Source organism: Vanellus vanellus (assembly GCF_965231255.1).
Source record: "Vanellus vanellus genome assembly, chromosome: 1".
Classification (NCBI taxonomy): Eukaryota; Metazoa; Chordata; class Aves; order Charadriiformes; family Charadriidae; genus Vanellus; species Vanellus vanellus.
The window spans coordinates 94,248,074-94,275,900 of NC_138905.1; the positions used below are offsets into that span (position 1 = coordinate 94,248,074).

The following is a 27,827-nucleotide window of genomic DNA, read 5'->3' on the forward strand; positions in this document are numbered from 1 at the left end:
TTCACGGTCACTTAGCCAACAGTGTCAGCTACCAGACTCTGCAGAGAAATCTCCCAAAGAATCCAGACTCTGCAGAGAAATCTCCCAAAGAATCAAATCAGCTAACGGTACAAGCTGTACTTGGCCTCAGAGGAAGGAAAAAACCCCATAGTTCAGTGCAGCACTGATTCGGTAGCTTCGCCCAAGAGCATACTCATGGCACATCACAGCTGGACACTGCTGGGAAAGGCTCTAGTCACACTCGCTCAACACAGTGTGAAGGGCACCCAATACTAACACTTACAGCTAAGACAAGTCTCCACCACTGAACTGACGGGTATGGAAACACGATGGGGCACTGGCAAAGAGCAACACACCCTCCAGCGAGAAGGGTCTGCCTTGCCTCCTCCAGGCAGACAGCCAACGGGATGGTTCTTCCACAGAGACCACTTGCTGCTTCTTCACAGGGCTTTTCCACCTTTCTAACAACAGAGGCATTGTAGTGTAACCCTTTTATCACAAGGATGATAAAAGATGAAGTTACAACAGTGAATGGTCCTCAACCACAGCTCAATCAAGTTAATGTGCGGCAAAATATACTCACGTGCATTCAGTTGTGGAAGCTGAATGGAAAAGGGACTGACTGTAAAGGCCCAGACACATGGTAGGTCATAACATGGGATAGGAGTCCCGGTGAACAATGTGGTCTGGAAACACTCCCTCCCACTTTTTGAAAGGCTATTAAGCATGTTTGGATCAATCTTATTTTTAATAGGTACTCCAAATTTTTAAAAAAATCCATGTCTGAAATTGAGAACTAGCCCAAATTACAGATGCAATGGGTAGGTCCATTAAAAAGTTACATGTGTAAGGGTTTCCTCTTCTCAAATAGTGATACAAAATACACCAGGAGATCATCATCTTTGCAAACATCAAGCTAAAAGAGATAATATTCTAAAACCATTTAATGTAGGAAGCATGTTAAAAGATGCAGATGAAACACTTGAGAAAGCTGGAAAGAGAAAGAATTCTATTAAAAAACCCACTAACTTTTTTGTGGACAGTTTTGATTAAACAATAATTAATTTTGATTAAACAAAAGATTTTCATTTCCTTGAAAATTTTCAGTCGTCACCTCAGATACCCCAAAGCTAGAGAGATGCTTGGATCCTCTGCAAAAATCAGTTACAGTCTCCTTCACCCTTGTCTGTACACAGAAAGCAAGAAGCACAGAGACATCTGACACTCATTGCTCTAACCTGATCAATAAATAAAACACTGTCTCTATGGTGATTTTTAAAAGTAGTAATTTTAGAAGGGTAGAGGAGAGAGAGGAGTGGAATACGTTATTGCTGTTAGATTTTTTTCCAGTGGTCATTGGTTTGTATAAAGGTTTGGCATATATGAGCATGCAGAGAGGTGCTTGTTAAGTGTAATTTTGCTTGTGGCTGTTATTGCCATATCCAGACACCTGTAGTCTTCCATATGCACAGTATCCATTCTTCAACTGTCACATATCTGAACCATAACTTGAACAAAGGCTTCACTTTACACCCTGCAGTTTTGAAAGCTGTAGTTTAAAAATATAGAGCAAGAATAATATTGACAGCAATAGAAAAGTTAGTAGTAAGCATGCAAACTTTTGATCTTTTCCTATTAGAAACCAGGTTACAAAGGACCTCTATAGCACAAACCTCTAGCTATTCCTGGAGAAATGGGAGGGAAATAAAAAAAAAAGCAGCAGCATCTTCAAGATGTTATCCTCTGTTGAGACACACAATCTACTCAAGCAGGAAATACACACAGATAGAGGCGGACAATCAGCTCAAGATATAATGATGACAAGGTGCTGACATTTCAGATTTTCTCTTTGAAGCGCAGGTGCTGGCTGAGTACACACAACACACCAGTGAGCAGGAAGGAGCATTTCAGAACTCATTGCCTTGAATCACAGAACTACAACAGCACTACAAAAGACAGACTGTGAGCTGGTACATCACCCGGTGCCAACCATAAGTGACAAAGAACAGGAAAAAAAAAAAAAACAAAAAAAAACAAAAAAAAACACAACCAAACCCCAAACACCTTTCTCAAAACACACTTCAGAGCATTTTACATGAAGGGAGAAGAGGCATTCATTATCACCGTAGCAAAACGACTGCAACAGACTTTCCATGAGGAAAGGACCACCTGGCCAGCACACAATCCAGAGGGAAAACTTGTCCAGCACGCAGTTTCTGGCATGACAAAAGATTAGAAGGGCCTCTTGGGTCATCCAAGACTATGCTATTGCTTGCACCCACAGCGTATTTCTCCTTTCGTAAGTGGTGAACTGTTCCTTTTACACAACAAAGCAATTTTTTGGTGTTTGCTCTATACTGCTATTTTATTAAAGTAAGGAAATGGGATTGACGATTCTGCAGCTTTCAGTGATCTCTCCTCTTACACGAGTGGGAGGTGTCGTTACAGCCACAATAATAAACCCCCTCTTTGCAGCTTCATTGACCAGTCCCTTCTCAGAGCTATTTGGAGCAGGGGGAGAGGACAGGGAAAATGTCACTTTGAGGAAAAAATATGAGGCTATTACCCAGACTAAACACTTCGCTGCTCTGTGCAGTTTTCTGCTAGTCCTGCTTTCCTAGTGGTTTCACTAGGTTGGCATGAAAACAAGCCCAAGCCTGCGAAGAAGAAACTTTGTCATAGGGGCACGTTTGAAGGACAAATGCAGCTTGCCCACCTTGGATTTGGGGGACAGAACCTTTATGGGCTTCTCATGAGCACAAGAGGAGAGTTCACCCGTTTGCTTATGCCGCTGCTGTGACAGTGCCGTGGGTGGGCAGGAAGGTAGCAGTGGTGGTGGAGGAGCAGCAGCTGGCCTTTGCCATTCTGGCGACAGTACCGCATGGGGAGTTCATGCTGCAGTCTTAGGAGCCTGCTCCCATGCAGCATCAGGAGTCCTTGGTTCTCACGCTCAGTCGGACCACATTCTTCCTCCTCTTTTTTTTTCTGCTTTTCCTTTGATATGTCTTCTCTTCACTTTCACTGCCTCATACAACAGTGTCAGAGATGTGTGCTATTTACCCTGTGCACACAGACACACAAGGACATCTCTTTTTTCATCTCTGTGTATCTGCCTCATCCCCATCTCCAACACTGAACCAGTATCTGTAAACATCTCCCATGGTCAGACCACAAAATACCGAAGAACACAAATCAGCCTGTAATCTCACCACTTTTACAGAGTTGGAGCACTCTTCACTATTTTGAGCAAGGGTGTCTGCATTTGCATACATGTATGTGACCACAAGCATACATACAGGCCTCAAACTTCTCTCGAATGCAGCCAACATGTGAATGTGGCATGAGGACCTCCCAGCGTGAAGGGCCTGTACCACACACTCAGGACCAAGATCTGTCTCACTATCTGTTAGTGCGCTTAATCATCTCTCTTTTATAAAATTACTCCACCCTCAGCGTCTACTCTGTCCTCCTCCAACGCCATTTAGTGGACCCAAGCCAGCAGTTCAGGAACTCTTCTTGCTCCCTTGACACCTTGAGTAAAGCGCACAGTTACAAAGCAAAATAGCTACATGTAGATCCATCACCCCAGACAATGGAGATGGCGAGCCCTCTTTCTGCATGAAAGCTGCTTCTCACTAAAATCCATTCTGATGAAGACATCTTTACAACAAGAGCGAAGGCAAAAAAAAAAACCCCAAACACAAAACCCTGAACGATGACCCTCATTTTAGGTAAATGCTCTAAATCAAGGATCAATTAAAGCCTGTTTTCTTCATTTCAGACCAGATAAATGCTGCTGACTTTCTCTGAGACACAGACCAAAGTGGGCAATCTTGGTTTTGCTGACACTTAAAGTGATCAAGAAAGGACTGGCAGCACCTCTAAAGTCCCATTTTCTCTCCATAACAATCATTCTTTTGGAAGCAAGAATGTTTAAAAACCGAGATTTACATTTCAGAAAATAGGTGCTGATACAAGAGGAGAGATTAAGCATACAGGATCCCCACCGCTCAGATTAAAACCACAAGATAGGATTATTCTGCTAGCCCCTGAAAAAAAAGAAAAACAACCCACCCAAACTGTACTAGATAAAATAGCCAGCAGTGTTTCCTCTCAAAGTGCAGAATAGCACCTTCCAGTCCTTTTGACCCAAGCTGAGGCTTGCATGCCCTAGTATTTCTGACAAATGAGGAACCAGACAAGCTGAGCAGTTAGGCCTTATCTACCTAAGTCAGAGATAACTAACAACTCTGAAAAAGCACCATATCAGTACATATCAGCAGCACTGATTTTCATTTACACTCAGGTACTGCACAAAAGTACCACATTCCCCTCTCACAGGATTAGAATTGACCCAGATGTTGCATAGAGGGAAAGAAGCTGTCTTAGGAGGAAGGTGAAAAATTACTCAAGAGCAAGAGGATTATCTTGAACTACTGCTGCTTTTTCAGTGATCCTGGTTTTCATCATCAGCCATGTTTCATTTTGTAGAGACTCCAATGATGATGATAAAAGGAGAAGTAGGTTGATCCCTATCACACACATGATAAAAAAAATAAAGAAATGATACTAGCAGATATCTCTGATCTCCAGGGAACTAGTGACTAGGGCTGTTGCTGACACAGCAAAGACAGCCTGGGTAGAAGTACCTGTTGAAAAAAACAACCAGCACAAAACAAAAAAAAAACAGCTGTGAGCTAAAAACGTGTATTTCTGTGTCATTCTCATCAACAGGACCTCACAGAATCCTTGCCATCACAGACGTATTCATTTTGTCAGGATTTATTTCTTCTAAGACATATTTCTTCTATTAAGCATGGAGTAAGGAAACAAGGGGAGTTAAGGTCTCAAACTTAAACAATTTAGTTGTGGAACATTGTTTTCTAGCTAAGACATGCCACTCAGTCTGGCTAGAGTTGCAGCAATTTAGAAGAAATATGTGCAGCAGCTGTGAACTAATTAGAAAATATGGGATGTTGCACACCCTCAACGATGAGCAGGAGAAAATTTAAAGTTAGCAGAAGCCCAAGAATTTAATTTAACAAAAAAACAACTAAGCAAACATCTTTGTTTCTGGTAACATTTCCCTGAAAACAGAGAATGATCTAGACATTGGCTTTTCTTTCCCCAAGTAAACTTCATTTCAGACCATTCCATCACCATCCCATCAGATTAATGCAACGCTGAAAATTTCTGAGCTGCTTTTTTTATTATTATTTAATTTAAACAATAGGTTTGGGGCAAGATGGGAAAAGAGCAGCACCTTTTAAAAAAACCCTGTTGTGTGCTATATAGGATAAATAAGGGAGCTTTAAAAAAAGGTTTTATACGTACATACACACACACAAAACCAAATTAAAACCAAAAGACTTGTGAAGGGTCATTTTCAACACAAGAGAGAGGAAAGCCTTATTTCACAGCAAGCAAAAGCACCACAAGTTAAGATTAGAGTGCACAACCATGTGTATTGCAGATACAAAACTAGCCTCTGTCCTGGAAGCAGTGTAGCTACAGCAGCACAAAGCTCCACATGGGCCAACTTATCCTACTCCTCGGCAAACATGACAGCAGAAGCGACTTCGGGATAGGGTACTTGTGCAGCTACTCCCACAGCTGGCTGCTCTGCCTGCATCAGTTTTGGCAGAGGCCACAAAAAGTAGCAAACTAATAAGAATAAGAGACCCAAAGCAAAGCTACAGGACTGATTTAGCTACAGTATTTTCATAACAGAGGTTTCTGAGTTCCCCCATGTCTCTCGGGTGCTCTCTGTAGGTACTGCCTGCTTGGGCCACACAGCAGACAGCTCCTGATTATTTATTATTTGTGCGCTGCAGTTCCCGTTCTTGCCTACCCGCATCTTTTCTTTTCCTATCTCTCTTCTATCCCACACCACCATTCCTATTTCTGCCAGGTTGACAGGGTAATAAAATTAGGGACACGTACACCTAACCAAGGGGATATCTGACGACCAGATGAAGCTTAAAAAATAATAATAATTCTTTAAAAAAAACGAATTTAAAAAGGTGTTCAAGTTCTGCAGACCTCTGGCAATGTTTGATCATTTAGGCCAGAGGTCTTTGTCTTCAGGCCCCGCAGGCTAAATTGTCTCAACTGGCAAGAAGCATGAAGCACAAGGTAAAATTCTAACAAAAAGAAAAAAGTAGTAAGGGTTGGGGGAGAAGAGGCTATAACGTGGAAACCCAGTAGTTCGGTAGCAGCACTTATGCTACACGGTATGCTTTCAGAAGAGTGAATTCCTTTCTGTTGGTGCGAGCCGCCCAGATGAAAAGAGCAGCTGCCATAAACTGCAAAGGTGCCGAGACACAGGCTAGGCAGAAGGACCAGCCGAATTCACCCCTCACATCATCAGGCAGGGGCAGCTTCTTATGGAGCAGCTCAATCCCAGCTACATAGCAGCCAACCAGGCCCAGCGTACAAAGCCCTGAGGAAGGAAGCAGTAAAGCATAATGAGTTTGCTGTTGGAAGTGTTCTGGCTGTCACCACGAGCTTCTGAAGGAGAGAGGGTAAGTTGGTGGATGGCAGGAGACCTACCTGCTAGGAAATGAAGGACTCCCGTGGCAATGGCAGGGTAAAGGCTGCGACAGGCACAAGCACAGAGCCCAATCAAAGCCCCAAAGCACATGAGGCCAAGGCTGACAAAGGGCAGGAGAAACTGCAATCGCCAGAGATCTGCACACAAAAAACATACAAAACAAGTTTATTGAAAATGTACTAGAAACCAATCTTCTGCTACTATCTTATATTCCCTTCTACCCACGCTACTTCTGCTTCATCAGACGCCGTACATTAACAACTAAAAAGGAACAAAGGCCCCACTAAAGTAGGAAGAACTTTGTTAACTCCCAAATTCCTGTACCACATTCATGGGCAAAACCTTTGCTAAGGCACTTCAGTTTTCCTTTTAAACTTTGACCTATTGTCTGTGCTACTGTGAAGACCGAAAAAAACCCCAACAAAACAGAGCATGACACAGATGCTTCCCTCACCAGTGACTGTACTTGAGAAGCGTCTTTTTTTTCATCCTACTTGTTTACCTGCCAGAAGCGAAAGACACTTACAAGTTCGATTCAAATCTGTGCCACTATTGTGATTTCCAGGCTCTATGTACTTTTCCATAAACTGATCAGAGAGGGAAAAACTGATGCAGTTTGTAGTCATACCAGTTTCTGGAGGAAAAAGAGAAAAAATTACCATTAGGAATCTCCCTCCCATCTCCTCCCTTCAATTCCTCCTTTCCCAACCATTTAAGCTGGGAAGCTCCTCAGATAAAAAATTTTAGAGAAAACACATTTCAGAGAAAAAATTTACCTCTCAAGACAGATCTGTAGGATGCCTTATCATAATGTAGTTAGTATAACGTAGTTACTACAATGAGGGATAGCATTCAAACACGTAGAATCTTCAACCTTAGCTGGGTTATCCACAGAGAACTGGGCCATGCTTGACAGACTGGGAAAGAAATGTGGCATATGATGCTCAACTATGTTGTTAGGTATTCTTGTACCAGAGTGTGTACCACAGTAACTGAGCTGGGCTTATCTCCATGTGCAGAATGCAGTATCATACCAAACTTTTCATTTAAAAAATGGGATAAACAGGACTAAAAATGGGATAGAAAGGACTAAAAATATTTGCTTCTCTACACTAAATTTCTCCCGTTTTATGCCTTAGTTAGATTTTGGTCTTCCAAAATAACTATTTTAATTAGAGAAAAAAATAATTATGTAATGTTTTCTCTCCAGAAAAAGTGTTTGAAAGTACACTTTTTTAAGAAGGTTCAAAATGAAGGGCTTCACACACACAGTATGTGTCCGAAATCTACTTTGAAGCAATTGAAGTAATTGCTCACCACACTTTATCCCCCAACCATTGTGAAAAAGAACACAAATATTTCATTCTGTATTCTACACTACAGTACAAGGAGTCCAAAATGTGCTGACGCAACAGTGGGACGTTTGTGATATGAAAGCAAAATGAACAGCTAGCTAAAAGGAGCAAGTGCCCCCTTGAAAAAGTAGTATCTTTATTCCATTGCTGGATCCCAGGACCTCTCCTAAAAAGACAATGACTGGCAGAGCAACTATAACTGTATCCTCAGTTGGACAGCAGATGCAAAAGAAAAATCAAGTTATACCCAACTAAATTTAGATCGAGGATCATGTGTCAAATCCAGAGTCTGTAGCACTGACAGCCACAGACCATATTCGCCTTTCACTTCTTAAAAAATGTAGATGGTCTTTACTAAAAAAACAACACATAAGCTAGAAATAAGCCTTCTGGAGGAAAAAAGTGGCACAAATATGTTGTGAGGAAGTTTGCACATACCACCCCAGGCAAGCAAGGGAAGTGTTAATTGTTCTGGAGATACCTGGTGAGTTGTACCAGTGAAAGTTTTTGGGTACAGTGATACACCTCCGCCACAATCCAACCGTGCCGTTGCACCGGAAAAGCGCATCTGTGTAGGTCTTCTCATCTGCCTCTTCACTGACAAATTCATCCAGGATGCTCCTACCAGCTTCACTAACATTCTCAGCTGGGGACAGGGTGTGGTATTCGTACCAAAAGTCAGTGCCAATGGAAGCTGCCATATAGATGGTGGAGATGAGGCTGAGAACACAAGCAATTACTAGCGCTGTAGCAAAACGGTTATCCATCATTGTGCCCTTGCTGCTGTAAGGGAAGAGAAGGCCAAGTGAGTAACTTCTCTGACAGTGAATGCAGAGTTATCCCAGCAGTGTCAAACTCGTGACATCATTCCTTTTATGCAACGTCCTCTCAGGATATGCATGTCTCCCTTTTCCAACATGCTGGAATCAAAATAACAACTGAGCAAGTCTACAGTATTCACAAATTCAAAGCATGGATATCGCCCTTCTCCCAGCCACACTGCACTAGCTGCTGTCTCCGAGACAGCAGCTGATGGAGCAACAGCAATTCTGTCCCCAAAGCAGATGGCACAGCTCACTGCCATTTGTGATCCTGACTGTAGGGAACCACAGAGAATCCATTCACAGCACCCAGGCAGAAGACTTATCTTTCCTTAAGAGATTACCAAGGGTAGAAATTATTTTTAGCCTGCCATCCCATAAGGCTTTCACAGCTTGTGTTTACAGCAAAGATAAGAACCACAAGCATGCCAAAAAAGCTCTTCCAGACTGTTCACAAAGGGCAGCCATGCCAGGATGCTGAAATGCCCTTAGGGAAGCAAAGGAATGTATCTATGCATTAAGAGACAGAACACGAAGTACTGAAAGACAAATTCGGAAATTATGATAAATGCTGCAATAATGCCACAATACATACCGTGGTGTTTCTGAAGAACTAAAACAATGCAGGGGGGGTGCCCTGTTCCATGGCAACAGGATGACAAGAGCTTCCAAAACTGAAAGGCCTTCCTGCGCTGGCACGAGGACCTTGCTCTGGCTCCTTGTATTAGCAGTCACTTATGTCCTCCTTTGCAGGGTCATGCTTACAAACCATGTAAATTCAGGGGCAGAGGAGGCATGGGAAAATAGAGATACCCCACATGCTTACACTTATGACAATGCTGTGACTTTAATGAGTAATTGATTGCTAATACACGGAATGTTTTGCAGATAGTGCACTACGTCAGAGGACTCTCAGATGCCTGTTGTGCTCATGTGTTTTCTACGCCTGATTAAATTTATGGATTATGATGAATCAGGCTTGATGCACTTGCCATAAAAAATAAAAAAAAAAAAATCAATTGAAGTTAACTCTGCAGCTAGAGCTAGTTTGGTTACACGAGCTTATATCTAATCAGCTCTTGTCTATTGCTTGTTCTACCTCCCTTCTCCCACATACTTTGATCAAAATATTTTGGTCTAGCTTCTTTCCAACTGAATGAACCACAACTGGAAACACCAAATGCCTTAAAACACAACATTCACAAGGAAAAACATGAGCACTCAAGTCAAACCTGCCAATAAGAAATTCTGAACTGTGAAAGAAGGTGCATATTAAGACAGGGAGTTTCAAAGGCACTGATATTTGCTGCTAACAATGCCATTCTTATTTCCCTTCCCTCCCGTCTTCTCTTTGACTTGAAACTGGCTAACAGGGTTGGGGAGGAGAGATCGTGTGTACCCATATCATCCCCTATGCTTAATTTCCATATTCAAGGAGGGATATTACAGATAGTGTGCCTCATTTAAATGCATCCTTAGCAACGAGTAAGAATAGAACTGATTTTTGGTGAACTGACAAGCATCATCCATTTAAAATACTGCAAAGTTTGCTTATCACAACTGTACTTAAATAAGAATCCACAAGCTGTGAACTCTTTAAGCTAGGATAAATATTAAGAGGGAGAAAACACTGTACCTGGGCTTATTTATCTAGAAGACCTAGAATCACATCCAGACTTGAAAGCAAACACTCTGTGCAGTGTTTAATTCTTGGTTCTGTACTTATACTCTCCTTCGATACCCTAGCATCTAGCTCAAGGTACACAGGACATTGGACAAGCAGAATAGGGACAGAACAAGTTGCTGTATAGGGCTGACCTCACTATTCATCCCCACTGAGTTCACTGAGGGATCCCTTCCCCTTCACAAACTTCTCAGAAAGCAAACAGGGCAAGTGGCATCTCCAGGGCCAAAGCTGTGTTGCCCAGCTACTGCTCAGCTGAGCTCAGAGCTGAGCAGATCATCTGGAAACTCACTCTCAGGGGAAGCAGCAGAACAGGCTGCTGAGCAGGCTGGTCTGGATTTTCCACTATATTGCAGTCACATTCACTGCAAGAGGAACCCTCTGCAACAAACTCCTCTCTTTAAAAAGGCTCTCGCTGGAAGGAGGAATCACAAGAACCTACAAGCTCCATTCTCAGACTAGTGTCCGGCAAAAAGAAAGCAAGCAGGATATTATTTTGGTTTGCTGCCATTGCCTTTTAATATAAATGCTTACAATACCAAAGTTCTCTCAACTTTGTACCTAACATACAGAAAGAAAACAACTGGCTAAAAAAAAAAATAATCTTACTTTCAGATACAACATCCCTGCTGCCAAGTGCAGAACGCTGGTGCTGGAAATATTAAACCACAACCACATGCTTCTAGACAGCTTTTTGTGCATTGGCTTACAGTGGACTTGGCAGAGCTGATGTCAGCTGGCAACCAAGGGCAGTTCACAAGCAAAATGAAGGATGAAAAATCAAACAGTAAATTAAAGGACTGAATTACCCACTTAGTAAAAGGGACATGGCTATTTACATTCAATCCTGGCAACGCATAGCTGTAGGGATAGGTAGAAAGCAGCTGGGGTGGCTACATTCTCCACTGGCTTTGTGTGGCATTTGTCCCAGAAAGAACACACGTGGATTTTCAGTATGGACAAGAGAGTGCCAGGGCAAGAGCACACCCCAATTCCTTATAATAAAGGTCCCCTCAATGCTTCTGCCTAACACTTCAACTACTTACATAAGAGATGAAGAACTCTACAAATTTTATGCAAATCTTGAAATAGAAGTTCTTCCTGCCACAGTGTAGTTGACTACCCTGCCCATTCACTGTGTACAGCCAATGCATATTCATTTCCAGTAGACACACCCCCACTTAAAGAGGTGTCCTTTGCTCTGTTAAAGAGAGAACCACCCTTCCAAGCCCCAGGCAGAACTCAATGGGAGTAGTAAACATGGTCAGTAAGAAATAGTTACCAGAGAAGACCATGAAGAAAGACACTGCATGTTTACGAGATTATGCCACATTTTGCAAAAGGTTCTATGCAGAACAATAGGTAGGAGGTGCCTTAGAATAAGCTCACTTACCAAAAAATAACATTAATTATAAAGACATAAAGATCGATAATAAATGGAAATACTTTGCTTTTACAGGCTGTCAGCAAGAACCTTCATTGTTTTTACAAAACGTTTGTTCATATGGCACTGCCAGCACATTCTATTGTAACAGTAGAAGCTACTGCAAACAAGTTATGGCTGAAACTAAGCTGTGTAATGAATATAAGACAATACAAGGCAGCAGTAAACAGGCACTCAAGCAGAAGTGCTTCACAGGATATTATACTCATTTCTGAACGAAGTGAGACATAAAAATTTCAAAGCACCAGCTCATAAAAGAGAAGGCAAAGGCCAAACTAGCAGCAACATTCAAAGGAATGGCTAGATACATGCACTTCACAGAAGGGGAAAAAAACAGGGCAAGTCAGTAGAGTTGAAAAAGAAAAAACACAGAGCAGCACAATAGCAAGTATTCTGGGAAAAATTCAACAGTAAGACTGGAGAACAGAGAAGCATTTTAAGAACTTACTGCACAATGGCAGAGGGGGATACAAAAACATGCGTATTTTTATCCTGTTACAGCAATCACTCCCTTCAGCCAATAGCAGGCTTTATTTAAGAAACTCCTTTTACCTGGCATCACAAAAGAACAAGGCTGTGTTTGCTGGCATTTTCTCAGAAAACACGCTTGCAACCTGACTGCTCTTTGGGAAAGCGGAATAGGCAGAAGGCCTAAAAGAAGGCATGAATATGAGGAGAGGGCTGGCAAACAGGATCCTCCTTTTAATACTTAGGGCAACGGAGGGTTAGGAAAGAATGCTACCAAACACTTTTTACCTTCAGAGGTCCTCAGAGTCCCTCAGGACACACAGCTCCAATGCTTCCAGGTCACTTCAGAGACACAGCGTTGTTTATGTCTTGTGGCAAGCGGAGAGCATGAAATGCAAACTTCCTATCTGCCCTAACTGTTCCATTCATTCAGTTTCTTCACCACTATCACTTCACAAAAAGTGATCTAGAAGCAGAAAGCAAACCAAATAGTTTGAGATCACCATTTCACTTTGAAAGTGAAGAATTTGAAAGACATCTCTCAGCGTTACTAATTAAGGAAAAAAAAAAAAAAAGTAAGGGGTGGGTGGGAAATGACTACAAGCGCCCCCAAGTCAGCAGCACCATGCCCCACCAGGATCAATCCCGCACACGGGCAGACAGGCAGCGCCGGGCTAAGTGACCGTACGAAGGGCTCTCGCCCACTCCAAACGCCGATTCCCACAGTCGGTCGGCTGCCCGGGCCGCCCTCCGGCACCGCCACCGGCCGCAGCCCGCCAGAGCCCTGCCGACAACGCTTCACCCCCCGCCGCCAGGACCGAGGCAGGGGCCAGGCCGGCCGGACCATCTCCACAGATCGCGGCCGCCCGCCCGGCCGCTCCGGCCTCTCAGGCGACAGCCCTGCGAGGGAGGTGGCGGGGAGCAACCGGCCGCCGGCGGCCAACAACCCCCAGGAGAGCGCCTCCCCGCCCCCTCCCACACTCAACAACCGCCCCCTCCAACGGTTACAACCGCCGCAGCGCGACCCGGCCCTTCGCCGCCGTACCCACCGCCCATCGCCGCCTCGCACCCCCGGCCCGGCCCCGCCGTGCCGTGCCGCTTCCGCCCCGCCGGGCCCAGGGACGGGGCAGCACCCCGCCGCGCCGCGCAGGGCGCCCTGGGGGATGTAGTTCTCCCGCCCTCTTCCGGAACGGCGCCGAGGGGCCCGGCCCGGCGGCACCACGGGAGTTGTAGTTCTCCACGGCGCCCCGCCCCTGCGCCACCGCCGCGATGCCGGCTGGGAGTTGTAGTCTCCTCCGGGGCTGCCCACCTTCGCTTTTCGACGCCGACGGGCAACCCGCCTCATCTCCTCCCCTCAGCCACCGGCGGTGTGTCCGCGGGGTGCCTGGTGCCTGGCACCCCGCCGACACCTGCAGACCCCAAAGCAGGGCCTCGCCACTGACACGGCGCAGGCCCGGCTCAGCTGGAATGGCGGCGGCCCGGCCTCACACCACCCTCGCCTGCCTGAGGTGCGGTGCTGATTCATAGAATGGTTCAAGTTGGAAGGGACCTTAAAGATCGTTCCAACTCCCTGCCATGGGCAGGGACACCTCCCACTGGACCAGGTTGCTCAAAGCCCCATCCAACCTAGCCTTGAACACCTCCAGGGATGGGGCATCCGCAACTTCCCTGGGCAACCTGTTCCAGTGCCTCACCACTCTCATAGTAAAGGATTAGCTCTGATTAATGCCAAAATTGCACACCTGTAATTGGGTGCTTGGGAATCTGGAGTCATGGTCCCAATGTCCTGTACCTGCTGTAACAGCCATAAGTTTTTGCAGAAACACACACACAAAAAAACCTTTACAAACTCTTAGTTTCTGTAATTTCTATTGTTTGGTCTCCCCCTGCAGCCATAATGCTCACGTTTCTTTCTTTTTTTGCTTGATTGCTTGTAAAAACGGTGACAAGATATCCTAGGTGATTGAGTACGGAAAACACCAATTAAGGAAAAAAAAAAAGATTTAGTAAAAATTGCAAAAACTGGTGCCACTGGCTCCATGCCCCAAGTTGGGACGTTTCCCCCCATCCCTGGTACATATACCCACGCAAATTACAAGAGGACTCTTAAAAGTGGTTAACAACTCCCTGCTTGAGAGACCACCACACCCAGTTTTGATTTTACCAACCTCTAAAGTAGCGGACAAATACTTAGAAAAAACAGAATCACGTCTGAGGTTTTCACGTCTTTTGAGGACTGATCTAAGGGAACAATCCTGACCATTTCCTCTCCCAGCGCAGCCAGGGAGCGTTTTTGCAGCAAGCCAAGACGCTAGGATGGCAAAAGTGAAAGCAGTGATATAAGAAACTTCTCTGACTTGGTGTGACAAAATATTTTTTTATTTTCTTTTAAAAAATAATTAGAAATTATGTTTAATTAAGAAACCTCTGCCTATACACCCCACCTTCTCACCAACACCTCGTAACGTAACTGTCTGCAAGGACGTATTTTGGAGTCTGGCTGGGATTTATGCTAGACTCTAAAATATTTAACATCTTTACCAATGCCCTGGAAGAAAGCAGCGTATCTCTGATAAACTTCAGAGATGACACAAAGCCTAGGGGAAGGGTAAATAATGGCATGGAGAGAGCACTGGTACAGGGTGACCTGATCATTGGGCAGCCGGGGGCAAGCAAACATGCATTTCAATAAGGTCATCAATGAGCTCATTCATTTAAGAGCAAAGAGTGGAGGCTGTATATACTTACGTGACAGAAAACTTTTTATCCTGGGAAGCACAAAATGAAAACGACAAATGGGTCACAGTGGATTACCAACCGCCAAGATGGTGCTGTGGCCAAAACCTACAATTTTCCTGCAACCTCAGACGTATAAACAGAGAAATCACCAGCAGGAAAGAAGCTGTACCGCATCTGGAGTTGCTGCTGGCTGCTGAAATAGCATGTCTAGTTTTGACATGCTGATAAAGTAGAGAGAAACCTGAAAAGGGACACGAAAAATCACTGAACAATTAGAAAACCTCTCTCAGTGAAATATGTCACAGAAGGTCAGTCAATTTAATTTACTGAAGAGAGAGATAAGGAGTTGCAAGACCATAAAATACACCTAATGGCAATAGGGAACAAAAAAACGGTAATCACTTTTTTCAGTATAGCTGGCAAAACTATCAGAAGTTGAAGCTAGAAAAAATAGAAAAAAAAAAAAAACAACAAAACCCCTCTGTTTTCTAAACCGTGGGATAAGCAGAATTAGAACAGTTTACTGTAAATCATAGTGAATTACTGGCAAGTCTACAGGTTTTTCTCCTAAAAGATCTAATCTCATAAAAATGAGAATCAATTCTGGAAAATTTTGCAGCCATTGCTACTTCCATTATAGAATTAGACTACAGCGGCATCTTCTTCATCATCTGCCTTGATCAATATGATGTGTGCAGCTGCTCGAAAACAGCTAGAGGGAAGAGATGTGTTTTCATTTTATTTATTTAATTTCAAATACAGATTTCTCTACGGATTTCACGTGGATTTTTTTTTTCTGGAAAAATACCCCTCCATATAATAAGAGTAAGCCAATAAAAACATTACAAAACGAACGCACAGTCATTCATTGCTAACACCTATCTTTTTTCGTTTTCTCTTCTTTTCACACCTCCTCAGCACGCCTCAACAGATCCACTGGTTGATCAGTTTAGCTACAGACCAGGTTCATTTGGGAAGGTTTTCAAACTAAAAGTTTGTTTTACTGTGCAGAAAGTGTGGCAGTTTGCACATGAAAGCACGAAGGGAATAACGCTGATGGCTACAGCTTAAATGCTGTCCCTGCTTTTTGCAAAACTGAAGTTTTTTGGCTAGCAGACCTGGATCACGTGTGCTTGTTAGTACCTCTAACAGAAGTTCTCAGGCACCCACAGAGAGTTTAAAACCAGAGTGCTGCAAAGAAAACAAGCAAGATAAACAAAACCCTAGTATGTTGCAAAAACATTGTGTCATACAAAATTTGTGTCGTTTTAGCTCTCACAGTCTAAGGAAGTAAGTAAACATTTGTAGGAGGCAGCACTACCTGTACTAAATGAAGTAGATACAGGATGAGAAATGAGATGAGAAATGAAAAAACCTTCTTCATCTGTTACATTTGCTTCAGAAGTTATAGATTCAGACCTGAAAAAGGTGTTCAAAAGTCTGCCTGTTTCTTCCAGTACTACTAGCTAATTACTACAAGATATTGCCTCTCCCAAATAGTCTCTTTTTAATAATAAAAAGGGCAGTTTGAGTTTTTGTGGTTTAGGCACCATCTACAAGCATGTCACATGGCCAGAATGATCAGAAAATCCCATGGATTCCCCTCAGAGCTCTTTATACAGTCTCCCTGATTTTGTTTCTGTCATCTGTATTTTTCTATCTGTGGCAAAGAACACAGGAGGTTAAGAAAACCCTACCATAATTATCGTTTTCACAGAGAGAAGACCTTCTAGATGTGCTTCTTCCAAATACAATGAATAGCACAGGTTCCCTTTAATGATATCCACTTGTCCTCTAAGACTCCAAACTGTTTTATCATCCACAGTAAAAACTTTTTGAGCATGCACTCCTATTACATGTACATTTTTTAAAACAATTATATATGTGTACTACTGTACTAATCTATTATTAGTGTACAGAATAGTAGTTAATATATTAACATACACAAAAATATACATTAAAAAAGCATGAGATAAAGAGGATATAAACACTATTTTTAAAATAGTTATTTTATTAAGTGTACACAAAATATTTTCTTCCTGCACCCCACTTTGGAGACCATTGCTCTCAGTATATAACTATTTCAACCTACCCCGATCCGTTGTTTTAGTGCACGCAAGTTTACCTGTATCAGTTCTACCCTCTCGTCTTTGTTCGGGGGTGAAACTTCTATTGGTTAGTATTCATCTGGTTACCTCTGAGCCTGCCTTCACCTAGGTTATAATATAGTAGGGCAGTTTCAGCCAATTTGGTGGGGGGGTTTGGTTGTTTTTTTTAATTAGGTCTGCAAATCTCTATTCCTTACAGAAGGTTTTTGAAGCACAATCATTTAGAAACTACTACACTTTCTTTTACACCCAAATGAACCTCTGTTCCTTCTCAGCGTTTATCATCATTAATAATTTACAGATACGCAGCTTTTTTTACCTACATGCCTGGGCTTATATAAAAGCACATGTGCAAGTTGGAATAAACTCATATTTAAACTATCAGTAAAACAGAGAATGTAAAAAAAATCGGGAAAAAACAAACCCTACACCTTGCTACCAGAAATGCTTCAACTGCAGAAATGTGTAAGGGGAGTGTGTGTGTGTAACAAACTACGCCAATAACTCGGCACACTTCCTGTGCAGATTGTTCTGCTGCACATCTCTTTTACTGATTTTGCCATAACATTATAAGGCTACCATAATACATGTATCACAAGCAGTACAGAACTCTGAACGAAAGACAGGAAATCTTTTTCCTTGCTATTGTTGGAAAGACCTTGGTATTTCCTATGAGGAAGATTTAAGGAATGGTACAGACACAACAAACTTCACAAGTGCATTTTAGAAAGGCAGGACCATCAGAGAAACATACGCTTTAAAGCAGAACTGGCCAAATTCACGGCCATGATGACAGTCAGGAGCATGTGGTTACAAAAGCTTTAGGTTCACTCTCAGGTTCAAAATTACTTGGCACCCCACGGCTGCATTTTTTCAGACCACCTCAGCTCCGTCAAGGGCTGGACAAGATGGGTACCCCAAATGGAAGAACGTACACCCAAGCCAAGCCAGTAGCTGTTGCTTCAGCAGAAAATTTTGTTCCAGGGAAAAAGGTTTACATGTGTCTGGTGATGTCTGGGAGGAGGAAAGTGCTGGGGAAGCCTAGAAGGAAGGTGAGGAGAGGGTAGAGGCTGTCCTCCTGGTGACAAAACATCTCACTTCATCTCTTGGCTCTTAGCACATCACGTCCTGAGCTTTCTGGAATATCTATGCAGACGTGTTATGAGGGGAATTTCTGCATGCTGAGTATTTTTGAGAGTTTGGCTCTACCTTGGGAAATGAGCTCTGGGAAGAGTCAGGCCCTACACGAAGCCCTAAGTGAATCAATACCACATAAGAAAACCTCAAGGCTTACAGGCTACCATCAAATACGCCTGCTGCTGGTTCACTCAGATGATTACAAATCACTTCATTATTCATGACAATGCTTCATACTACCTTTGCAAATCTTCTGTCCAGATAAGGAAATGTCACATCTGTAATATGGCAACACACAGCAACATCCACAAATCTATTTAGAGCATTCGAGAAATACGGAGCATATTCAAGAGAACCGAGTTGATCCCTGTTGGAAAAGGTTTACTATCTGATTTTTTATTTTAGTAAGTGAGGCTATTAAACTGCAGGTAGACAACAAAGTGAGGAACTGCAAACACAAGAATACATGGACATATATTTATTTTTGTCGTTCCATTACGCTTTTTTAAAAGTTTTACTCACATTTTTGCCTGCACTGAGATGGGGAGAGGGAGGGAGTGAATTTCGAGGAGTATGTAGTGGTGTGAGATGGAGGGAGAGAAGTTTGTGCCTGATTTCTAAAGCTTGCAACTGCATGTAAGGTGTTAGGATCTAAGCGTGGAGTATAATAACATGTAGGTCCATCTTTGCAAGAGAGGCAGAACTATTATACCACAGACCATAGGGTTCAGCTGATCTTCTACTTTAGTACTGATAGAAAGAGAATGCCTCTATTTTCTCATGCTTTTTGGAAGAAAAAAACTGAAACGCATTCCTTGAAGCAGAAATAAGCAAAGATGACACCAAACTCACCGCTGTGCTGAATCCATCAAAAATCGTTTCTGTAAACCATAAGATACTCAGGCATTTTTACACGACTCTTAGCTGAAAAGTAGGAATATATTTTGTAATTTTCAGAAAGCAAGAAGATGATTTTGCCTATGCTTCCTTACAGGTTCACACTTACATCTGGGTCATACAAATTGGTAATCTAAGTCAGAGTGTTTTTATCTTGATCTTTTTTCAGATTTTGTGTTGGGTGAATTACACTCACTGAGAGAATTAAATCCTTACACGTTCCATGAAAAATCATCAGCTAGAGTCCACTAGTGCCCCACTGATAAGAAGGCAGTCGTATATAACTAGATGCTTATTCGATATCAGCATATCTCAAGAAAGAGTGCCTGTGGAGATATACATGGATGCAATCTATCTGGCTGGGGCTCAAGCATGCTCTGGTAAGCAATTTGCTCAAAGCTTTGAGAATCCTGAAGAGGCGCTTGGTCTGGGAACATGCAGGTGGGAGGGAGAGGAAGGAGAAGATGAAATTATCTGCAGAAGAGAGGAAGGAAGATGAAGTAGTAGAAGTTTCAAATTAGTAAGCACTGGACAAAGCTGTAATAAATTCAGTAGTTTAAAAAGTGAGAATTTTCATTTGATTTACGTAACGGTGAAAAGGCTGTCTGTAAGGTAAGCCACAGCCGGAGCGACACTGATATTGCGAATGAAAGATGAAGAAAATAATCTCTTTAAGAGAAGCAAGCACTGTACATAACAATGGCTCAGGAGCCAGAAGGAGAAGGAACAAACCACTGCCCTGGAGACCAGGACTGTGGCTGATAAGGAAGCCTGTGTGGGGATGGGAACATCAAGTTTCAAACTGCAGAAGAATATACGAGACACTGGAAAAGTGTCCTCTAAGTTCCTAACACATTCATGAAGCTGGGTGTGGGGAGCCCAGGGCTAGGGGAACTGAAGGGCTGCGGGGCAGGGGGGGGCACTGGCAGAGCAGTGCAGAGCAGAATGGAGATGGTAGTTTGAAATGTTTTTCCCTAAAAATGTTCATATGAGAGAATTAGTCTCAACAGAAAACAACAATAATAAATGGGCAAAGAAAGTAAAAACCTCTAAGCCTCAGAAGAGTTGAACTTGCCCCGAAAAGCAATTTATACAAAATGTTTTGAGTAAAGATGAAGAATGTGGCACCGTTCTCTGACTTCTTCTGAGCTGGTACAAGCTCGAACCTCTGCAAACTAGCAATATCCTGTCTTAAAAAATAAGAAGTTCATAATCTTGAAAACTACCTTCCCTCCCCCCAAAATAAAAGCAAAAGCCACACCTGGTTTGCTTATACAGGCAAATGCAAAATGAAGATAAAATCAGTAAAACTAAACCTGATTTTAAAAAAGAAGCAAATGTTTATTCTGAAGACAGGGTTCTGAGTAGTCAGAGACTCGTCGCTCATCCGTTGCCTATGTGATTGGCTGAACGTATATAGATTACCCCTCCAAAACCACTTTTCTCCTCCTCCCTCCCCCTACTCCTCCCCCCTCACTCGCTAACATGTTTTTAAAGACCTTGAGGGGAAGGGCAGGGGGAGCTCAGAACGTTCCTCAGAGTGGGGATGAGGACAGCCTGGCCAGAAATGGAACCCACCCAGCTTTCGCCCGTGACTACAGTCACTTTCAACTACGACTACTACTACGACGACAACTGCCAGTATCAGCATCTGCAACATATGTCTACTTTCCTCCCTATCCTGTACACTGCTGTGTTCCTGGTGGGCATCATCGGCAACTCCATCCTGATAGTAGCTTTGGTCTTCAAGCGACGGGTCCAGAGACTGATCGATGTTTTCATCATCAACCTCGCTGCATCTGACTTCATCTTCCTCATCACACTGCCATTCTGGGTGGATAAGGAGGCGTCGGACGGGAGCTGGAGGGTAGGATCTTTCCTCTGTAAAGCTAGTTCCTATGTCATCTCAGTCAACATGTACTGCAGCATCCTCCTCCTCACTTGTATGAGTGCAGACCGGTACCTTGCTATCATGCATCCCTCTATCGCTAGACGGGTCAGAACAAGATCCTATTCCAGTGGACTCTGCATCTGTGTCTGGTTATTATCCTGCTGCTTAGGGATGCCAACCCTTTTGTCCAGAGAACTGAAGAAGCAATATGGAAAGACTTACTGCACAGACAAAGCTGTGACAGAAGCCAAACAGATCATGTCACTGATGCTTTTAATCCTGGCCTTCTTCTTCCCACTGTTAAGTATCTTAACCTTTTACTGCTCCATCACCAAGAGACTCTGTGTGCATTATCAGACAGCTGGGAAACATGATAAGAAACTAAGAAAATCCATCAAGATTGTCTTCATTGTAGTGGCGGCTTTTGTTATCTCATGGGTTCCCTTCAACCTTTTCAAGCTTATGGCCATCCTTTTGGGACTTTTGAAGCAACCTGATTGTTTACCTGACACAGTTGCCCAGCTGGGCATGAAGGTGAGCAGCCCTTTTGCTTTTGCCAATAGCTGTGCCAACCCTTTCATTTACTACTGCTTTGACAACTACATCCGCAGAGCCATGCTCCGGTGCCTGTGCCCGCGGGTGAAAATGAGCAGCAGTGGCAACAACTCTGATACTCTGGACACTCGCCTGAGCCACTCTTTATCTAATTTTGTTGCGGGGGAGTATGCCGCTAGGAAGAGGAAGCGCTCTGTGTCCCTCTGACTGGGAGCCGGGACTGCGGAGGAAGGAACTTCTCTCTTCAAGGATGGCAGGAAAAGAATAAAGCGAGAGAAGCTGAAAAAAAGAAACAAGTGACAGACAGAGGTGCAAGTGTAAATGCAGCCGGCACTTCAGGTGGGAGGAACGCTGCTTCCCTTTACATGCAGATAAATGGAATAGGAAACCTTAACCACAGAGTTATGGTTCACAATGATCGCTGTGTCACTGCATAGTGTAAATCTGAAACCATTGTACCGAAAAATATCCACAAATGCTTACACTGGAACCCCAGTACAAGTGCTACAAACTACAGAAAAGAATCACGTGATTCAGTCAAAGCCGCTCTGAGGCAAGCTTTGAACTTAAATGTATATAGGTTTTTATTCTGTGCAGAGCAAGAAAAACACCACACTATTTGGTTCGTAGCTTACCCACAAATGTGTCACAATGGTCTCCAACCAACCTGATCAATTCTGGTTTTTTGGAGGTTTTCTGAATTTAGAAATGCAATGTTTTAATTAATTTGTGTATTACCAGTTCTCGTAACTTGAGTCTTGTGCATTTTTCTTTAAGTTTCAGCTTCTTATTATAGCATTAAATCTTAGTTTCTATCACAATAATTAAAATATGTTACTAGCCCCTGTGATTTCAGAAAAAAAGATAACCTGAAGGTAGAGAAACCAGAAGACAAGCAAAAGAAATCCTGCATTTAACCTTTTTCTTAAAGGAAAAAAAAAAAACAACAAAACCCACTTGTGCTTTTTAAGACTTTTTTGAGGATCTGACGCAATTTCTGACTGCTTGGGTTGTCATATAATGGTACGACATTGTGTGCCATTCAAAGTCCATGTCTGCTTTGTTTTGATGCAACCGGTTTATGTAAAGACATATGCAGTATGGGTGCTTTCTCCCACTGGAGTCAAAGTCAAATGCACACGTGCCTGAAAAGCAAAATTAGCCAGAGTTTCAAATTTGCGTGATTCTCTGTGAGAAGCACAGAGCATCACAGAGAATGCTGAGAAACCTTGTGTGCAGGGATGCTCACAGAAAAGATATTCAAAAGGACCAATGTTTTAATTCATTTACAGAGTTGAGCTCTGTAAGTAAAACAGCACTATAAAGTTGGCTCATTCCTATCCAGCAATCTTTGGGAAACGCAAAGGTCTTGCATTTAATACGCTGAGGGGAAGATATCACTTGCCCAACGGGTGTCAAGTCTGATAGCAAATGGGGTGGGGAAGCAGAGAAAGCTCCACATTTTTAACAGCTGTAGTATCTCCTAGATATACAAGCTGAACAAATGTGGAGCAAGGAGTTAGGCATCTCACCAGAAAACTGGTAATGGAATTCCATAAAGCTGACTACATATATTTTATTAACTCTTTCATATCTTTCTAAATGCCAGTGATTGATAGAAATGTTTGCTTAAAACAAAGAAACCAGGGTACAATGTTTTGAAGTGCACAGTTAAAATAAGAATTAAACACTGGGATACCTTGGCTGTTTTGCAGTATCTCATACTCTGTTGTCTCTTGTTAAATGCTTAGCTTAATATAACACTGCTTGTCATAAATATAATAAATCATTATCATAAAGCATCAAGAATGTGTAATGTGACTAAGTCAAAAGACTGCTAGAAACTTTTCTATTTCCTGATTTTTAAAGATTTTTATCTCTCTTCTCTTTTGCACTTAGCCTTTGAAGCTTTTGAACTAGCTTTCATGAAACCCACAAAGGTGTTGACTAGAGGTAGAAGTTATCTTATTGCTAAGTGATAAAATACATGGAAATAAATCTTGAATTGCAATATGTAAAAGATTTTTAATGGTACTTACAGCCCTGTAAGATAAAGCAAATTCAACTCTGCCAATGAAAGAAAGAGTCAGCAAATATACATCTTTGGGTCTACTTTTTAAGAAGTAAAATAAGCTGGTAACAACTTGCATGCTGTATAGCAAACCCTGTATGATGTTACTGGGCAGTGTTTCAAGTTTTAAGAGTCTGGTTCTGTGTTCCCTTCTCCCAACTTTGCCAGGAAAGGAATAAGCTGGCACACAAATCCATACTGTTAAACACAGGGACTCAGAGACAAGTCTCTCATAAACAAAAAGATATGCAGCAATAGTCCCTGGATCACTTTGATCACCAGAGAAGAGAGACTTTTACATTTCATTGAAGCTAAGAATTGTTTTCTAGGCAATCAGATGCAGAAGATTATTCCTAGAATAACAATGAGGCATTTTACAAACCTATGGAAAGTTACTTTTATTCTAATCAGGAAGTGGTCTAAATAAAAGGATTTACTCTCTCCTACTTAAGAAGAGGACACTGAGTTTTAGGGTGAACGGTTACACCCATGCAGACCCGCTAAAAGGCTTCAAAGGGAAGACAGGTATACCAGCTTATATAATTCATGAGAAACAGAAAGAAATGGGCAAAGCTTAAAGATCCAACTACTATCTCGACAGCAGGGCAAAAAATGTGTAAACTGAATGACAGAAGAGGTATTGCTCTAATGTATGTGCAGCGCGAGTACATTCACTATAGCTTTTATTTTCGCACCTCTATATTTTCTAAACATCTGTAAATGGGGATGGCTATGTTGAGTGTTAGAAATAAATCCTGGTATTTGCATTTTTTATTGAACCTTGCGGTCATGCTGTTCAATGCAGCCAGAGAAACAAAAACACGCCTCACCCAAGGGCAGTGCAAACCTAGAAACCGAGGCATGGACATCTTGCCCAACTCCCCAGACAGTTCCCTACTGTACCCACAGGCTAACAGAGCAAGCCCTCATTTGAGCAGGCAGAGAGCTAGCACTGCAGGGTCAGTAGAGGCAAAAGTGTCTTTCAGCAATTGGCGGTGACACTGTGTGCTCTCTGGCACACAGTAAGATAGCAGGATATGGGCCTGGGCTACAAGGTGGGCATCAGAGACACACATTAGCTTTTTGTTCTCCCCTCCCTTCACTGCATGTGGTTTTTTTCTCCCCCACTACCTCTTCTAAAAGATTTGTTTTTTCTTCCTCCACGTGACAGACTTTTCGCCCCACACCAAACAGCCAAACTCCTTTTTCAGGCTTACAAATGCGTAAAGAACATCAACTGCATTTTCAGACCTTCCAGTGGCTGAAAATCAGAACAGTGTCAGCTCAAATTTTAATCTTACTTGCAGTGACCCTCAAAAACTACTGTCTCAATAGTCTCTTCTCAATTTCTTATTCTCCGTCTACCTTTACTAGTACACAAGACTTATTTTTTAACTACAAAAAGAAGCCTAAGACCTGTCTTTCAACTAATGTATTATTTTTATTACAGAAAAAGATTTACATCTTGTTTTAAAGAGGGTTTTCTTAGTAAGTCAGACTCATTATTTCCTCAATCCCCACCCAAAGCAGAAGAGTATCTTTGGAATATAATCAATCTACAAGACTTTAAGTAATTTTAAGTTAGGGCTGCCAGGTTTTTTTTTTGTTTTTTTTTTTTTTTTAATACTTAAAAATAACACATCAATTTGGAACAATGACCAAGGAAATCTATCCCGGATCTCCCTCCATTGCCTAAAGCTTTAGTACTGACATCTAGAAAAAAACAAATAAACTTGCTAAATATTGACAGGCTTGAATAAAACCACATATAAATGCCACAGCAAATGCTCCACATGAATGAAAATAAAAAATAGAAAAGAGGTAACTAATTCAATAAAGCAAAACTCTCTGGATTCTTTTAGGCTTTCATCCAAAAGACTGTACCCTATGAAGGTACTTATTTTGCTTTTGTAAACTGCAGATCTATTTGACATTTTCACGACTGTAAACATTCTTTTCAATGATTTCTTGCAAAAAAAAGGCAACCTATGCTTGAACAAACTTCTGGAATTTTTACTATTCCATGTTAATATTCATTATTCATTTGTTATCACTAATACAGCTTAGGATGACACAAAAATTATTGTGATTTTAAGTATTTAACCTGGTAGACTTGAGTAATATAACATCACGCCTATTTTATCTGTGTTGAAAGAACTTAATGACTGTAAAGTGGTTTGCTATGTGAAATGGAAATGGTGCAACTCTGATATGATACCTGCCAAAGATCTTGGTAAATAATTTGGACTGGTTTTTTTTCCCCACTTATTATTTTAAAATAAAACCACTTTGACTGGAGCTAAGAAATATGGTTTAGTTTTTTGTAATCTAACTTCTCCTTTCATTGTCATGAAAAAGTAGCAAAGCATTACTAGAAAAGCTGTCAGCAAATCTGGATGGGAGCATTCACCTGCTTATGCCATAAACCTTTTCACGATTTCGAAGATGCTTTTGTACTGCCTTGGAACAAAATCAAGATCTTTTGAGGTTTTTCACAAAAACAACTACACCACCAGCACCACTCCCAACAATATAGAGGTTGGTGCACTTTCCTGAGATGTGCACAATCAAAGTTGATGTGCCTCTACTTCTTGATAGAAATCAGGACCTAGTTAGATGCAGTTCTTGGTCTCCATTTTGGCTTCAATGAATCAGCATTTTTCAGAAATAAAGTATTTCATCTCAACACAATGAAAAATTGTACCTAGATCTGATGCTTACTTAAATGGGCACAGAATTTTTGCAATCTTCATTTCAGCGCCAGATGCGCTAACACTGACAACTGCACCACTGATAAATGGTACTTAAGTTGCAGAGGACTGAGGACAAAGTCACGCAGGGAATAGCTTCAGATCCAAAAGGAGCAGGGCCAACTTACTGCCATCAAACAAGTAAGACAAGTGGTGTAGTCACTGCACTAGACTGACCCTCCACAAGTCCTGCAATAAAGGTTGGCTCTTGGAAGCTAAGAGGAACACTTCCACTGATTAAGGAGCATCAAGATTTCATGTGTAGCTTCTTGTCCTGGCTCTGTAAGACTGGTGAGATGAAGAGCCCCTCATAGCATGTTTGTGCCTCAGGTTTTGAATAGGCAGAATTACAGTAAGACCATTTCCTGACTTTGCAAAGATGTTGCCATGATACCTTTGTTGACTGCTGCACAGGAACAGTAAGCCTGTTGACAGATGAAGGGTTTTTTTCAGGTGCTTGCAAGGCATACAGTAGAAAGACATCTCAACTCATGGGTGGGAACACCTATGTGCACTTTTAGCAGTGACACACTACTGGAATACTAATTTGTTATCCCTGTATGATCATTTATATTCAAGAGGTCAACAGGGACTCGCAGGTAGATTTGCAAGCTGTGAGCACAAATCATTACATGTCCCAAAATTTCTAACTGAAAACCAATTCCAACTCTTCTCTTGTTTGAAAGGCTTCACCCAGCTAAGGAGCACATTTCATGGCAAGTGAAGAACAGAAGGCACTGACCAGAAATGGCCTAAAGACAATCCTGCAATGGGAAATCCATCCACTCAGGCTATTTACCAAATATGTCAGTGTTCTGCATGTCATCAGAGAAAGGGAAATCAGTTCACGAAAAGGAACAAAGAAAGAGCTACCTAAATGCATAACCGATGGAAACAGGCACTGAAGGTGCAATAAACGGACTCAGAAGTAACTACGATGCTACCGAATTTCACACACAGAGGTGGCTGGGTAGCCCTAGAAAACCAGAAAAAGCCCATGTTATCTCATATAATATTTTAATACTGTACCACAAAGCCTGCAATTAGCGCACTCTAGGTTTCAATAACAACCCAAGCACCTGCTCAGTTTGCAGGTGTGGGTGTTCAGTATCCTGCTGGAGTCTTGCTGCAAGTGACAGGAGGTTTTGGGGTACTCCACTCTCGGTAAAAGCCAGAGGGAGTTTGGCCCCAAACACGTATGCAGCTAAGACCAGAGTTCATAATAAAATAAAAGAATGCAAGACATGGGAGATGAGAAAGCAAGTGGATTGGAAACCAACAGCCTTCAAGAAGAAAGGCAGCCTTCCATATGTGATGCAGTAAAAAAGCCCTGCCAAAGGCCAGGCTGCTTGAA

At 42.2% G+C, this 27,827-nt stretch overlaps 2 protein-coding genes across 2 annotated transcripts; one reads left to right on the forward strand and one right to left on the reverse strand.

Annotated features, from left to right (window-relative positions):
• Positions 1 to 4,599: 4,599 nt before the first annotated feature.
• Positions 4,600 to 12,786, reverse strand: CLDND1 (claudin domain containing 1). Its single transcript, XM_082496214.1, has 5 exons — positions 12,614 to 12,786; positions 8,390 to 8,691; positions 7,080 to 7,187; positions 6,553 to 6,690; positions 4,600 to 6,442 (listed from the first exon to the last, which is right to left on the reverse strand). Exons 2-5 carry the CDS (start codon positions 8,676 to 8,678, stop codon positions 6,222 to 6,224), a joined length of 756 nt encoding a protein of 251 aa, XP_082352340.1. The 5' UTR covers positions 8,679 to 8,691; positions 12,614 to 12,786; the 3' UTR covers positions 4,600 to 6,221.
• Positions 12,787 to 20,752: 7,966 nt separating this feature from the next.
• On the forward strand, positions 20,753 to 21,859 carry GPR15 (G protein-coupled receptor 15; the record flags this gene model as incomplete). The annotated part of the gene is made up of 1 exon (XM_082484833.1): positions 20,753 to 21,859. The coding sequence occupies one exon, from the start codon at positions 20,753 to 20,755 to the stop codon at positions 21,857 to 21,859; it is 1,107 nt and encodes a 368-aa protein (XP_082340959.1).
• Positions 21,860 to 27,827: the final 5,968 nt, after the last annotated feature.